The sequence below is a fragment of the Sparus aurata genome, chromosome 8 (assembly GCF_900880675.1).
Source record: "Sparus aurata chromosome 8, fSpaAur1.1, whole genome shotgun sequence".
Taxonomy (NCBI): domain Eukaryota; kingdom Metazoa; phylum Chordata; class Actinopteri; order Spariformes; family Sparidae; genus Sparus; species Sparus aurata.
In genome coordinates this window covers 22,937,873-22,954,341 of record NC_044194.1, presented here as the reverse complement: position 1 = coordinate 22,954,341, position 16,469 = coordinate 22,937,873, and the positions used below count along the sequence as shown (strand labels likewise).

Sequence of the window (16,469 nt, the reverse complement as noted above, 5' to 3'; positions counted from 1 at the left end):
AGACAGAGGGGGGATACAGTATTGCAGAACTGGCCAGTATGTGAAAAACTGATGTGTTTTGTGAGCACAAAAGCATGAAAACCTATTCTAGGTATAACCCCAAATGAAATTATGAACGTGAAAATGAGCACAATATGTCTCCTTTAAAGTGTAACCACACAGTGTATCATACAGCTAGCATATTCAATGGCAAGTCCCTCTAATGAAAATATGTTTTTGTCAACACTGAAATGGATCTCCTGGTTATAAAATCTGGCCCTACTACTCAGAGTAAAATCAGTTCTCTCCAGGTCTTATCTCATTCACAATCAAGAACAACCGAGTACTAATCCTCAGTTTGGCAGCTTCTTTTATACTCAACACACTGTATGAGACACCGCCTGTCTTCAGCCACTGCTGTGTTTACATGCGTGGCCCGGGGGCACAAGAGTGTTTCATCCCATGTTGGAGACAACCCACATGAGCCTCCCAGCTTTTGTGCTCATTAAGACCGCCCGGTGAGAGATAGAGAACTGGAAAAACACCCTAAGCCCTTTTTTATAGAGGTGTGGCAGAGTTTCATCTTGTCTGGAGAGAGTATCGGTAAAAAAAAAAAAAAAGATCTTCTCTTGGAACATCTCTTCTATCGGCTGATCGAGAGGAACACCTCCTCGAAAGGTGGACTTCTGTGTTTCCTTATTTGTTCGTGTGCAAATGTGTTTGCTAGTTATGCAGTTATGAGGGGAAATACGGCACGCATCGTTCAGGTGGCACCGAGCCACAGACTCACACTGCGAAAGTTAGCTTGTGCAGAGGAAAGTATGCCAGTCAGAGGTCAGATAAGCACTAACCAAATATAGGCTGGTGTGCACTCAGACACCAGATGTTCAGTATTCTGTTACTCAAAATAGCTCCTTGATTCTTTTAAAATGTTCCGACAGAAATGTTCTCTTTGAAGTTTATCATGACGGCTGAATATAACTGCAGTTTCATCTGCGGGCTATATCATTAAATTTATCTGCATGTTGTTCCTTTAAGGTTTTTCCCTGCACTATACACAGTGTAGATCTAAGTTTCAAAAAAGTGGAATTTAGTTTGAAAGGGTCAGGAAACCGATTGTCTCAGAATTACCAAGTAAATTAGACTATTCAATTTTAAGTTAAGTTACAAGCTAATCAGTTTTAACAACTTAAAATTCTACTAAATCGGTATGACAAAGTCGCTTTCAAGCTCAACAGCAGCTAACATCTGTGGTAGGATAAATATTTGCATACATACACGCATATATGTACTTATTCATCACATGATATTGTGCTGTAAACAACGAAAATTGTAAAATCTGACAAAGTGATCTTGCTTAAAAAAACTGGCTGATCATTTCAAAAGTTGTTAAAACTCTTCAGCTCACACAACTTAAATTTACTCGCTTTCACTTGGTAAGTCTGAGGTCATTTTTAACGTCACCATTTAAAAGTTACAGTGACGTATGTTTCATGTTGGCATTCGACAGAAGGATGATAAGTTCAAGAAAAACTACAAGAACGTCATGTTTCAAAATGTCTTGCGTGTATTAAGGAAGACATCTAATATAGCATAAGCTGGCCGAGTCACTATACAACAATATATCATGAAAATAAGGCAGTTACAATTCAGTTTAAAGTGCTTTATCCAAAATCCGAGAACTTTTCAACCTTGAAAACTCGGCATTTAAATGAAAGTGTTTTCAAGGATCTCCAGCATTTGTATGAGCCCTGTATACTGTAATAGTTGACCTCACTTAGAGGGTGGAGCATGTGGGCATTTAGGAGGAAACATTTGCTGTTTATCAAGAGTCGAGAATATGGCTCATCTTTCCCTTTTAAATCTGTGTATAAAAATCTGCTGTTAATTTTTGCACTGTATCATGTAAATATGTATAATACGTCTATTAAATTCTATTCACTTTTTAATTATATTGTTTATTCTTGCTATTGTTTTTTTTCTGTAATATTCTGTCGCTGCTGGGACAAACACATTTTCCCGTCTGTGGGACATTAAAGGATTTCTGATTCTGATTCTGATTAAGACACATATGACTACACAAGTACAAATTACAGCATCGGTAAAGGCTTGTAAATTCAACAGCAGCAAGTGTTGTAAAACTCACACTATTACACAGCGTAGTAAACAGTGAAGTTAATGAACCATCCAAACAGAGAGTGAGAAGAAATTTGGGTAGGGAGGCGTCTTGGAAGGGAACAACGTCTACTGGAGGGTGTTACTGGGATCCAGATCTGGGGGCAACGTTCCCAGAAAGGAGAAATTAATGGACAGAGTAACAGGGATGTGGAAAATAAATGGGTACGCTAATTGGAGAGCTTTTATTCATATGACTTTCAACAAGCAACAATAAAAGGAGCAGTTTAAGAGGCCATTAGTGATGATAAAATGACCCTTCTTTCCTGGATCACAGTGGACACCTCTTGTTTTTAGTTTATGTCTAAACTTCAGGATTTAGCAACCATATTTCTGTGGTTAAGCTGAGATGATGATGTATTTGATCATCAAAGAAATTTGCGGTTTGCTCATTAGGCAAAGCAAATATCAGTGTGACATAAATGTTACAAAAGCAATTAAAAAGCGTGATGACACAACGTTCCCCTTCACAGGTGTGCACAGGCGAACAAACCAGACTCGTTTGGCCGCAAGCTGAGAGATCGATGTTGATATTTGCGCTGTGGTCGCTTCGTGATAGCGTGTGTTTGTCTTTTGGGCTGCACAGGTACATGTGTCCTCGAGTCGCTTGAATCAACGCGCCCCTTCGTGACCTTTGAACACAACAAATGCCACCTTCACACCGCTCTTCAGTGAGTGGGTGTTGTTCAATTGACTCATTTACAAAGAGTCACTTATGCTGTGAGAGCAGAGAGGGAGGGGGTTTGGTGTTTTAGGTCCTTTTGAACACACTGGCTATAGATAGACACTATAGATTAACTAGACTGTCACTCTGTGGAGCACATACCTCCGCCAATGCCGATGCATTATCAAGAAATTATCGAAAATGTTGACAAATGCCTGCAATCTCACAATGTTAAAGTGATTCAGATCTGCACCAAAGGTTCACTGGGTCTACTCTGGGTGGAGGCCCATCCTCCACCAAGTTTGGTGGAAATCTGTTCAGTAATTCTTTGTGTAAATCTGCCAACGAGTGGACGGACACGGGTGAAAACACAACCTCAGTGTAGCGTGCATAGTTTTTGACCCCTAATGACCCACGTTTTTTTAAGTTACAAGCCATGTGTACTCTTGCAAAAGAACCAACAACACCAAGGCATGCACAAGCAGCAACATTCAAATAATGTTTTTTCTAATTTGAAATTTGAGAGCAGAAGAAGGTGCAAGTGACGACAACTTGGCAAAGACCTAACGAAAGACTGGACCTAAATACAAACTAAACTAATGAGGGAATGAGGTGCAGGTGGAGCAAGATGGAGAAACACAGGTAAGGGGAAAGAGCAGCGGAAACGAGAGAGCAGCGAAGGAGCTGATAGGCTGGGAAAAATACTGGGAATAAAGATGGAGGGGAACACAGAAAGGGAAAAGGACAAAAGACATGGCAAAATGAGGGGGCACAAGGACACTACTGTGAATCATGACTTGATGAAAAAGATGAAACTGAGGCTTGACTGGCTGGGAACCTACTGCATTATGGAGCACGGCCTGTAAAGTTTGCTACGCTCCAAATAAAGCTCAACGAACTGGCTGAAATCTGACTTCCAACACGTTGACTGATGCCTGACTCTCAGGAGAGTCGCTCTGACTGCGGTAGCAGCAGCCCTGTCCAAGTACTGCTGAAACTTCCTCATACACTTCCCGATCTGACTCTCCAGTGAGCGATAGAAGCCCAGATGGACACACGAACACAAAGTTGCAGGCATCCGTAAGCGCTCGAACACATTTTAAACACGCACACATGCAAGCATGTAGAATGCATGTGTGTGAAGGTAGCGCTGGGCCGCCTAACAAAAGCAATCCAATTAACCTTCCTCCTCCGCACACCAATGAGGAGCGAGTCGAAGGGACTGTAGGGTAAACCCCCCTCTCCACCACCCTCCCAGGGGCAGTAGAAAGGAAAAATATCCTGTGAATTAGTGGAAACCTCCGTCAGTTTCATTGTTCAGGCGCTGTCTCCTCTTATTTAAGGCAGAGGAGGTGAAGGGCTGTATGTTGGGAGCAGCTGTAAATACAATCGGTCAGAGAGCCGGGCAGCGAGCAGGGCCGAGAGGTTTACTGTGGGGTGATGAGAGAACCAGCGATCCCGAAAACCTCCGCCGTCCCCGAAGGATCATTAGTGTAACAGCCTGCGAAAAAGCCAAGTCATAACGGAGCTCCCACGTACAGAAGTGCTTGTCAAATCTAGAGTGATTTATGCCAGTGGAGTTTTCTGCCGTTTCCTACCATGCTGTGCTGCGCTATCATATACTTTGAATTTAAGGGTCTCGGGTTCAGATGTGTCTTCGCTTGTTACGTTGATTTTTTTAAGGTGTAAATTTCACTCTTTCCTCTTCTGCATCAGATGTTTTTGTAACTAGACATAATGTGTTTTGCATCCTACTCTTCTTTGTAACTGAATGCCTCCTCTGTTTGTTTTTTTTGTTTCACTGGTGTGTTTAACCATTCTGCAAAGGACCAACATTAAACTACAATCATTAATCATTTGTGGACACTGTCTGAGATACAGAGGGGCCCGCTGTTAATCCAAAATCTGCAAAATCTCCAAGACTGCATTCCCAGATTTAAGTTTGAGTGACCCCAAACCAAAACCCAACTTTTTGGAATGATGTCCCAATGAGACTATGATAAATCTAAAGAGCGACAGAGTCCATGCTGAGATGAGGTTGTGTTGTTGAATGTGCCAAACCCAGGAGACTGTGGTTTGAGTCATGTGTGAAACCAAAGATCGACACTTAGCTTTTTCTTTTCAGTGTTATGTTGCATTTTGGTTGCATTTACAAAACGATCATGGACATCATAGTAATAGCGCACACACACACACACACACACACACACACACACACACACAATAGATACTAGATTGTAGGATAAGGATAAACTGGCACCCATCACACCAGCACCGCACAACAACAGTCTAGTCTTCTGATTGCCAGCGATCAGCTCTACTGGAAGCAGTTGGCGCTTTGAAGCACCTTTAACCGCTGACAGAGGGCAAAACTCTACTCATTCACTTTCATTCACTTCCGTCTCTCCGACACCCTCCAGCTGTGGGGGGTATGGGAAAGGAAAGAGGCTCCATGAGGCATTCAGGTGTCAGCTGGAGGGATTTAGCTCCGCTGGGATGAGATAGGAAGAGGAGTCGGACACGAAACAAGCCAGTTTGTGAGAGCAGGCGACAGGTGTCTGGCCACGGTGAGGCCTCCTGTTTAGACCACTAACTATCCGAGATGGCGCAGCCTGGCAAAGCAACGCTGGCATGAAAAACTTTACTCCCTGAGCTCTGTGAGTGATCCGTGTAAGTTCACGGATCACTTTGTTTTTTTTTTTTGCTGTTTTTTTGTGTATGTGCAGCCCCCTTTTGGCTTTGTGGCCATGCCAGCTTTTCATGACGGATCGTTAAAAAAAAAATCTCTTTCATGCTGTGGGAAAGCTGAGGTTGGCTGAGACCAGGCTTTACTGGAGATCTGAGAAACAGATATCAAGTCAACAGTGGACGTTTTTTTTTTTTTTTCTTTTTTTTCCTTCCCTTTTTCATGCTCCGGCTCCAGCTGAGAGCCCCCCTGAACCTCTGCTGCTGCCTGTAAGCAAGTCTTGGTTGCTTCCTCCCTCCGACCTGCTTTGGTGTGAAGATCTCTTAGATTCTTGTTCGACTGGGAAAAAGATTTCACCCAACTGCAATGAACATCATTCGGCTGCTGCGGCTTCTTTTTTGGAGACGGAACCGATCACGCGGCCGCCGTGTAAGTTTATGGACGCGGCTCTGGAGGCATGACAGGCCAGCTCACGTTACCCACAGCGCCGTTCCACTGGCGATGGAAACCTCTGGGATGTCCGTTTGCCTTTATTTTGAGGGGTTAAGACAATAAGACGCTTATACTGTCCCTTCCCAGGCTGAGCCTTAACTCATCCCGTTTACTGGAAGGAATTTAACAGGCGACAGCTGGGGCCCACCGGGGCATGATCCCATCCTAAATCATTAGAAATGATAGCCTTATTTCATACAGGCTGCTCGCTTTCTCTCTCTCTAGGAAGCTAGAAATTTGTTTTTAATCAATCCTCTCCGGTCTGTTATTCCAGTTTAAAACGAACGATAAACCATCAGGAGAAGGATTTGCTACAACACACTGTCTTTTAGTCATCCCATAGCTATTCTTCAAATCTAAACAGAAAGGGCTTTTGAAGGTTTTCAAAATAAAAGACAGTCACCGCGTGTGTTTTAGACTTTCAGAAAGCGAAGAGAACTCAGTTGACATCAAGAGCACTTGAACACACTCATTGACTCTGTGCATCTAAGATCACCAGTGAAATTCCACCTGGTCATCTTGAAACTGTAAAGCACAATTCAAAACTAGAATGGCACAAGAGTTTATACCTCCTCTGAGGCCATATTTTCGTAATGTTGCGACAACAACAGCCGCTTGTTGCGAGTAAATTTGTTGAGAAACTCGGAGAGAGAAGTTATCATCTGACCCGGTGACAAGCATTTAGAATAACTAAAATCACTATATTGTAATAGCCAGTCTTCTCGCTGAAGGTTTACTCACGGAGGTATTAAGTTGAGACTGTTTCATACAAAGTTAGAAACTTTTCTAGTACATTTAAAAACCTTTTAACCTCATTAGTCGTTTATTATTCGGCTGTAGAATTTCTGATCCTTGTATTCTCTTCAGAGCCTATCCATAAGAAAGGTGTTAAACAAGACGATACCTTGGCCACAGGGACTGTTTGTGACTGGTTGGCAGGTGTCAACTGAAAACACAGTTCCGGTCTGTTAACTCATTTTTCTAAATCAGTGAGCGAAGCTAATTAAACTGCAGGTGACCATAGCAACGGCACTTCAGGTGAAACAGACCTGATCGTGAGTTAAACTGACAGCAGACAAACTTCACAAGCTCACATCTTAATTTTGTGTCATTGTCAGCTGGTCTTTTTACTCCTTTTTGGACATGAATTGGGTGTCAGGCGTTCATTTGATTGGTAGATGTTGTAATTGCCTTACATATTGATTTACAAGCTGAAAATAAATTATTTGTAGATTCTGTGGCATTAAGCTGTATATATAGCCTGTAAGTGTCCAGTTTTCCTGCCTTTTTTCATTTTTTCTTTCTTAACCTTTATTCATCCAGAGGGAGATGAACAAACATCCTGGTTCACCTCATACAGATGCACACATTCACTCCTGCAAACTTCAATGTGCTGCAACAATCATCTACTGTGTGGGCCCTCATAGCACTTCCACTGAAGCAGTTAGAAGTGAAGTGCTCAAAGGTGCCTTGATAGAAACTGCAGAGGGGGTGGGGGGCAGTGTTGGATGTAAATTCAGATTCTCGTCAGGTGAATCAGAGATTGGATCTAGCAATTTCTGGATGGCAGGCCTAATTTCAGCGCCCTCGAGCTGCGTCTGTCCGCGCTGCTAGGGTGTAACGAAGCCTGAGCTCCCCAGAGAGCCATCAGCCTCTGACCCGAACACAGGTCAATGACCAGGGAAAGGGAAACTGAAAGATGAGACACTGCAGGGAGAGTGTGTGTGAGAAAAAGGGAGGGAGACAAACAGAGGAAGAAACGTAGATGGAGGATAAAAGGATAGTGAGTCACTAAGGTTTCGAGATGGAGGTCTTATTCCGTGTGCGTTCCTATCGGTGCGTGTGTGTGTGTGTTTACGGAGCGCATAACAACCTCCTGACTGAACCTGCAGAAGCGTGTGCCACAGAATGACAGATAACATCATTACAAAGCGCTGCTTGTCCTCAAACCGCCTCCCAAAGGCAAACATCACACACTCGGAGAACAACACACCTTTGAAAAAAAAAAAAGGGGGGGGGGCCGTTTTCTTATGACTCAGGAGGAAACACGTCTCCTTCGCTCTGGAAGAATATGTTCTCATAAAAGCGACTCGCAACGTCAAATAAGATACATGTTGTATAAACTCCTCGGAAATTGTAAAAATCTTGAACTCGGTTGGAGGATTTCAAAGATTTGACCAAGTTTCTAGCGACCCTCTTGCCATATATTTTCCAGCTAGTCTAGGGCACGACTTGAGGTTAAGGTAGAGCTGCAGCATTTGATCATTTAATCTATTAATTGTCATTGACTATTAAAAAAATCACTAACTATTTTGATTATGGATTAATTGGTTTGAGTAAGAAATAAAGTCAATTTTTCCTCTTAAATGTGAATATTTCCAGGTTTGTTTACCATTCTATGACAGCAGAGTGAATGTCTTTGTGTTCTGAACAAAACATATGAGGCAGTCAATTTGGACTTAAGGAAACACCGTTTTCTGACGTGTCATAGACCAAACGCAATAATCATTAGTTTCACAAGAATTGGAGAATTTTGTGCAGTTCAAACAATAAAAGGTCACTCTGTTTCTCTCTTTTCTTTCGAAGGATGTGGTGTAATTTCAGCAACAACTGCAATGAAACCCGAGCTGCGGGTCTGTTATCGGAGCGCACTACAAGAGTGGATCAGAAGGTCAGAAAGTTCACACAGAGGTGGGAAGTTTCTGCAGTCAGTATTATTTCTTCAGACAGCGCCGGCTCTTTTCTGGCTGCATCACGTAAAACGTCATTCTCTGCGCCACACTGGGCAAAAGGAATATTGTTTTGCTGTGCTGAATGTTGCGTCTGCGTCGTGAGCGTGGAGGTCTTCTCATGGAATTTCATGTTGGCCCGTTAAAGATGATCCAAAAAACAGAGACAGAGAGAAGCACGGCAAAACTCAGGTCATCTCCGGCTAGCACTGAGTCATAAAAGAACTATTTTTCTTGCAAGTTAAGAAATCTGCCAGCACATAAAGGATATTCAAACCTGAATTGAATAGAACTTGGCTTGTGTGACCATTCCTCTCTTGAACTGAGTATCTCCAGTGTCTTGAAACATGAGAGTTTTCTTCAGAATTAAAAAAAATACAACTTGAAATACTTTAAAACAGGGCTGTGAAAAGTTGATTTTGGCTCACCTGATGTTTCTACAAAAAAATGAATCAATAAAAAGTCTAAAAGATCTAGTTTTTGCAAATTAAAACACGTTTAAATAATGAAGCATACCTAAATATGAATTCATTTTCATAATTTGAGCACCAGGCACAGAGCGACACACAGGAAGTAAGTCAATTAAGGGATCCTGGGAGCTTGGGACCATTTTGCATTCAATACTATACAATAGGTGTTTGATTTTGGCCCTTCAGCCCCCTCAGGGGAAAGTTTTTGTGCGTCCCTGCTGTAAACATCGCCCTGGCAGATCCTGTTTGCTTGATTCTAAAAGAAATCTCAGCAACAAATTAATTGATATATGTTTTTGCAATGAGTGACTGGTGGGAACAAGCAAATTTACCGGGAAAGATATCATTTTGCAGCTTTTCTTCTGTTCACCTATGATCCTCCTGCTCTGGTTATGTAATAGAGCTGTTGAAGGCTCCTAATGACTCGGATCTGTCAGTGTCCCTGATGAAACCGCCAAATGTCTTCATGACTAAGAGCAACATGGCCTGTTGCCCTTAACTTATGACCGGGATGACTGAGAGGCTGCACAGAGTCATGAATGACATGTTCTACACATTTAGCAGCGTTTTAAGGGCTTTTTAATGAAGCTACATCAATTTGAGACATTTTAAGGGCTTGCAGACAGCGTGGTGAAAGCCTGACGAGTGTCAGGGTCGGATAATTTAAAACACCTCCGGGCCGTCGCTGTAAAGGCCAGCCAGTCTAATGGAGCGATGAATTGCTACATGCATTTGTGTGTGTGTGTGTGTGTGTGCGCAAGTGTGTGCATCACTTTCCCGCAGTAAGTAGAATAAAGTCTGACGGAGGTGAGGAGAGCCAGAGCATCCTAGAGTCCTCGCTCAGCTACCGTGCGAGAGTCAGAGGTGACAGCTGGATCCTACACATCGGACTGTGGATTTTCCATTTCCTTTCTTCTCATGTTTGTCTGACACTTTTTGGGGGTGGGGGTTAGTATGTATAATGACAAAACCATATATGTGAGAGGGAGGTATTTGAAAAAGAATTATTACATTTTGCCTGCTCCTCATCTTGGGATATTTCAAGTGTTTTTTTCTAACCTGTCGACTCAGAATATAAGAAGATGCCGGAACCAAACGAGGGAACTAAATCAGAAAAAAGTTCCTTCAAACTTACAAATCATCCAGTTATTTGTGGAAAATGGAAAATGAGACGGTAGCTGTTGCAGCATTGCGACTGTGGGCTCAGGCGATCTACTGGACCCCTTCTACAATGTTTTGACCCTATAAGTCAACAAAGTATGTAGACATAATGGCCAGGTACAACACTACAGCAAATTCTCTTTAACAGAAACATAAATTCCCATCCCAGGTGCTATACAGGTCTTAATATTGAAACAATACTACTGTAGATGCTTCTAAATGAGTTGAAAGTACCACGTCAGTAGCGGAAATGTATTTTGCATGCAGGAGTTAAAGCCTGCAAGAAGTTGCAAAATCCACTTATTGTTAGTCTCGCTGGATAAAAGCAGGTTAATAGATGTGCTGCAATGTAAAATTCCAATGTTTGGAAACTACCTTAAAATGTTCCTGAAAAAAAATGTATTTCTCAGACAGGATCTAGTCCGTTGATGGGCGGTTTTATTGCGAGGCCAAAGCTTAAACTTAACTCAGACTGCCATCATTTCGGATATGAAACCCTTGTTGTACTCACCACATGAAACACCTCCTCATCCTGACCGGTGGTGAGGACCATCTGGGGCTGAAGGCCAGACTGGAGGAAGAATCCGTGAGCAGCCACCGTGCAGCCTCCGCTACAGTAAGGGGGATGAGAACGGATGTAAGTGTCAGCGTCAGACAGAGTAGACACAGTAGATCCCCACCGGGAGGGACCTGCTGTTAGCGTTAGCAGTTTAGCCACTCGTCACCTCCTACTCATTTCCTCCTGCTGTAAAAGTGAAGCATTAATCTGTCTCTGCTCATTCGCAGATATTCTCAGTCAAACTCGCCCTCGCTTTCCTCTCCCGCGTTCCTCCGTCTGGGTGAAGAAACACTTAAGAGATCAAGTTTGAAGGATATTAGTCGAGCTGACGTTGACAAAGAGTCATATCCAAACCATTTCTGGAAAGCAGCGCTGGCCACCGTACAGATGTGATGAATAAATCTATAGCTCGGCTGTAAACCCCGTCCGGAGTGAATATAACTCTGACCTGACAAAAGAGCGCGAGGGCTGGATGCTGTTGATGATGGGGTCTTGGTTGTAGGTGAACATCTGAGGGGCGAGGCGCTCCACCGAATCCACCGTCAGCTTCACGGACTGCTTGGAGGGAAACGTGTTCGGAGGCGTCTTACAGGTCAGCATGCTCGCCGACAAGCTGATGGGCAGAGGGGGTGAGGGGGGTGAGTAAACACACAGGACATACTGTTGAGTTAGTATGTACAGTGGTAACCATTGTTCAGGCCCCTATTCATGCGTTTCTATTAAAGTTTGTTCTGATTGCCGCTTGTGCGGGAAACAAGAACGGAATGAGGAAAAGATGGAGAATAATGGAACCATTAACCAGTCCCCCAGTTAATATTGGCAGATAAGGGCTGGATTCCATTTCAAGAGAGAGAGAAAAGGCCCAGTTGACGTACAAATTCATGAAAAGCTTTCTCTGATATGCATCGGGTGAGGAAACGATGACGAGAAAACCAAAAAAAAAAAAAAAAAAAAGAAAGAAGAGAAGGGATATAAATGTGACTGAACTGACCTCTGGATCTTACAGGCTGACTTCCCTATCGTCACCTCTTGCCTGTTCCCAGTGTCCAGGAAGGCCCCTCTGATGGTCAGCATGGTGTTACCGGACTTTGGCCCGAACGTGGGGAAGATTTCGTGAATGACAGGGTCCTAAATACAAAAAGGCCGTCTTTCATGTTATGCTTGTTTTCTTTTGTTTACATCGCGTCGGACAATCAAAATAAAGTGCAGTCGAAAACGAACAAAAGCGGTGCCGTTCTTACCACAAAGGTGAAGCCCTCCATCGTGGCTACCTTGTGGCCACTGGTGACCTTCACTGTGTGATATGATGGGGTGAAGTTCCCGCTGAACACCGGGGAACACTGGATCTCAGTCCACCTAAACACAACCCCCCACCAAACATACACACAGACCGGGCATTATACCACGAGCCACCCAGCGTTTATCTTAATTCAATGATCATCTACTGCCCTGCAGTAACACACAAAGAGGCCATCTTCATCTGGGAATTGGAGGGCAGTGTTTTTTTGGTATTTTTTTCCCAGTTCGTAATGAGGTTGTTTGTAGCGAGAGGGAGTTCTGAATGGGACATGGTCCCAAGTGGATTTGGGGCGAGTGGAAAGTCTGGAAGCAGCGATTTTTCCCAGCAATTTTTCAGTTAGAGGAGTCATGTGTTGAATGTGGCGGGCTGAGAGAGGGAGGGAGGGGGGGGAGCTTCTTAACATTCTTTCTTCAACACAATAACCTCCATTAAACATGCTCTGCCCCTATAGGACGCCAGTGTACGGGCGCCTTTATCTTGTAAACACCCACCACTTAACACACACTCACACAAGTCTACTCAAAGGTGGCTTTTCAGATACCGTCCAGGAACGGCGCTCTCTGCAAAATGCGAGAACGTCAGTCCGATGTGCATGCTGACATGCAATAGCTGGCGCATCAACAACTTTCCACAAAGCACACACGGGCATGGGAGCAATACGTAGACACCGTGTGTGCTCCCTGGAACAAACAAACACACCCACACATACCTGTTGATGTCCTGTCGGGCCAGTTTGCAGGGAGCTCCCGCCACCTCCACTGTTACAACAGAGGCCTTGAAGCTCTCCGTCTTGTCGAAGCCGAAGTTGTCTCCGCACATCGTCACCACTGTAGAGCCTCGTACGGGTCCAGAGGTTGGGGAAATCTAAAGGAAAATATACAGTGTAAGCGTTTACCCAGTCTGAGAGCATGATGATAAATAAAAGCATCAGTGGTGACCTGCTCCTTCTGCTTTCATGCTGTATGTGTAACCTTTTACCGAACCAGCACCATGGTATCGACTAAGAGCGCGACCGTCATCACAACCACAGTACACAGATGTCTTTGTCATATTGTGCTCATTTTCAGGCTCAGAATTTTATTTTGTGCTACTCCTAGAACAGGTTTACAAGCTTAAATGCTCAGAAGATACATCAGTTTTCCTCATCCTGTCGAGCGTCCTGTCTCGTCGAGGTCCCCCTCCTTCGTAACCCGGTCTCCTCGCTAAATCAATTCTTACGTGCCAAAGAAGGAAAAGAAAAAAAACAAAAGGGCTTCGAAAGGTGCCTAGAATTAAAGTTCATCATTATTAGAAAATGCATTAATATTGATATTAGGGACAAAGTGTTCTCCAGGAAGTATAATGTCAGTAGCAGGAACTTTTTTGGGTGTGAACTTTCTGGCTTCTATTTCAGCACCAGTGGAGCAGAATTGATGATTCTCAAGGTTAAATTCTTAGCTTCCTGTTTTCGAAGAGGATGTTGTTGCGGCTTCACCTGCCTGCTGTTGCTCCAGGTGCGTTTGTTGGCTCGTCTTTACTTACAGGTTAAACATTAAGACTTTCCCCTAAGCGTCTAACACCTCCCATCATCTGCCGCTGGACCGCCTTAGAACCTACAGCGCTCGCTTCACTTTTTTCATACACCATACGTTCTGAGAATCAAAAAGTTAGAACAATGATTCTCATAGCCACCTTTCAAAATACTGCCTGTTAAAACAGTCCCAGAGAAAGAGGTGTTTTCACAGGTTCTGCTACAATTAATCCATTTTGTTGCACTCAGGACAGTGGAGCTAGCTTTCTTTTTTTTTACTTTTTTTTATTTGGAGACAACCTAACAGCATGGGGTGCCGCATTAAAGTCAGAAAGAATGTATACCACCCACACGGAGCTCAGTGAAGTCTCACAATGTTGGAGCTGTGTTAAATAGGACGCTGCTGTTGTAAAGGGGCGACAGTTTCAGGAAGTGACCGTGACCTTCACACTGTAGAGACAAATACAGTGCAAATATACAGATCGCAGGCTCAACGGACAGGTTATAAGAGATGTTTCTGGGAGGAGAGGAGTGAGAGAGGGTTTGAACAAAGTCTGAGTCCAGCTTGATGCGACTGCATGATGGGTGTCGCAGCAAACTACGGCAGCAAGAAGCAACGGTGACCAGTCGCTGCGGTTACCTTGGTGATGACAGGTGTGCAGTAGTCCTGGTTCCAGACGGAGGGGGAGGGACATTGGCTCGCTCTGGTGCAGCGTCCATCACACCAGCCACATTCTGTCACCCGCGACAACAGCAAACAGGAAGTACAGGTGGTAAGCTGACCACAGCCCGGACCAATCAGAGGGACTTTAGTAATCTAGAAAAAGGACAGAAAGCATCATGTAACGTTAGCAGCAAGCCTCTAGGGACATTATTTTCTTTAATCTGTTGCTGTTTATATGGTTTGTCAGAATTATGTTCATATTATGCTTCAGAGATGAACACAGGACAGTCTTTATCAATCTAAATCTGTAGAATAGCTCAACTTCTTCTTGAATCCCATCAGACTTTGCGTCGGAAGGGCTAGAGTTGTGTATTTACAGTCCCAAGCCAACCTTGTTTCCTGTGGCCATGAGCATAGCTCCCTCTGAGGGGTCACTGTCCAGCAGTGCTACACTGGTGGAGACAGGTCTGGAGTCCAGGCGGATGTTCACATGCGGAGAGACGAATCTGGAGAACAGCACCTAACAAGACAGAGGGACATATTATTGCAATCTCTTTTAAAGCAACATTATGTAGATAATGGACTTTTGGTATGATTGGTGCCCCCCCTACAGTTTCTGAGTGCACCATCACAAATCCTAGGTCTGCAACAATTTGAAGGTGCTAAACTCATTACGTCATAACAAAGTTATGTGATGGAGATGTGTGCCTTGGAGTAAACACGTATGTAACACTGTGATCCGACCCTCTCACTTAAGATACACCATGCAGAAACAAGTGATGGAGACAGAGACACCATTCATCCTCTTACGAGACGCTGTACCATCAAAATTAGTTTGAAGCTGTTGTTTTAAGGTGTAAAAGTGACATAATGTTGCTTTAATCCAATCAAAGAGATGTGCTGCACGTACCCATGAGAAAGACCTTTATCTTTTTAAAGAGAACACCAGGTTAGGAGGTGGGATATTATTCAGTTTTTCATTGTTGCTGAGTATGTCTGGAATGCTTCATATTGTTGTACACTGATACACATTGTAAATTAAACAGGAGGGGAACATTACACGGAGTCTGGAATAGACAACAATAGATCCGCACCGTCACCGGAGGACAAAACAAGCCTTCAGGATGAAAAAGTAAAAAGAAGACATCAGCGTTTTTCGGGTCTGTGCCAGCACAGCGGTGAAGACAAATAATCCAGATTATGTCATCTTTTCCTGGGTTATGAGCTCCACTGGATTTTGGCTCAAAAGAGAGTTGAACTGAAGTAAGACTGCCATAGCAGGAAAAATACTGTAAGCAACACCATTAAAGTCAGCCTGCATATCCAACATCAGGGCTCTTGCCATGTTTGGTAAGTCAAAATGGAAGCACCATCAAAAGGTCTCGGGTTGGTGAGAAGCAACCGTATCAGGAAGCACTCATCTAGTGACAAACAACAGCTGGATATGTGAAGTTTTCACGATGAAGTCGGCTGTTTCACAAAACTTTTCCAGCTCCGCTAAAAAACAACTCATCCAGCTGTTGGATCTGCTTGTGACCACCTTTCTAGCTAACAAGATGCATCATGCAGATAAAACCATTTCGGGGCTGCTGGAAGGAACTTATTTTGTGTTTTGGCAGAGGCCAGCTTTGCAGCTGCTGCCAGTCTTTGTACTAAACAAGGTTACAAAACACTTCATGGAGCTATACCGCTGTTTTAAGACACAAATAAAATGCGATGTTGTCTGTCTCTCTGTACTAAATATCTTTAGTAAAGAGGTAACTTAGAGACCTTCAAACTAGCTGTTATCCTGTAACATAGTCGGCGGGGGTTGAGAGAGTAGCAGCCCGGTTTTGGGGCGCAGAAGAAGAAGAAGAAGAAGAAGAAGACGAAGAAGACATGTCGAGGGGCGTTACAGACACACAAGTCGGCACATATACAAACTCTCAGTCACACACACTCTGATTATCTCTGCAGACTGTCACACGCATGCAGGACACACACACAAACACTTTCAATAACACACACGTCATACGTTATTATAAATACACGAGTCATATACACACATTCAAACAGAAACACACACACACACACCCACACA

The 16,469-nt window shown here is 43.6% G+C and overlaps 1 protein-coding gene across 1 annotated transcript in view; it reads right to left on the bottom strand.

Annotated features, from left to right (window-relative positions):
• The window catches only part of met (MET proto-oncogene, receptor tyrosine kinase), a 73,191-nt gene that overhangs the window by 25,683 nt on the left and 31,039 nt on the right, over positions 1 to 16,469 (bottom strand). The window contains exons 4-10 of the mRNA XM_030426770.1: positions 14,781 to 14,909; positions 14,366 to 14,542; positions 12,925 to 13,079; positions 12,157 to 12,271; positions 11,907 to 12,043; positions 11,364 to 11,528; positions 10,868 to 10,967 (exon numbers count right to left, since the gene is read on the bottom strand). Coding sequence (XP_030282630.1) covers positions 10,868 to 10,967; positions 11,364 to 11,528; positions 11,907 to 12,043; positions 12,157 to 12,271; positions 12,925 to 13,079; positions 14,366 to 14,542; positions 14,781 to 14,909 — 978 coding nt within the window. The remainder of the gene's footprint in view (positions 1 to 10,867; positions 10,968 to 11,363; positions 11,529 to 11,906; positions 12,044 to 12,156; positions 12,272 to 12,924; positions 13,080 to 14,365; positions 14,543 to 14,780; positions 14,910 to 16,469) is intronic.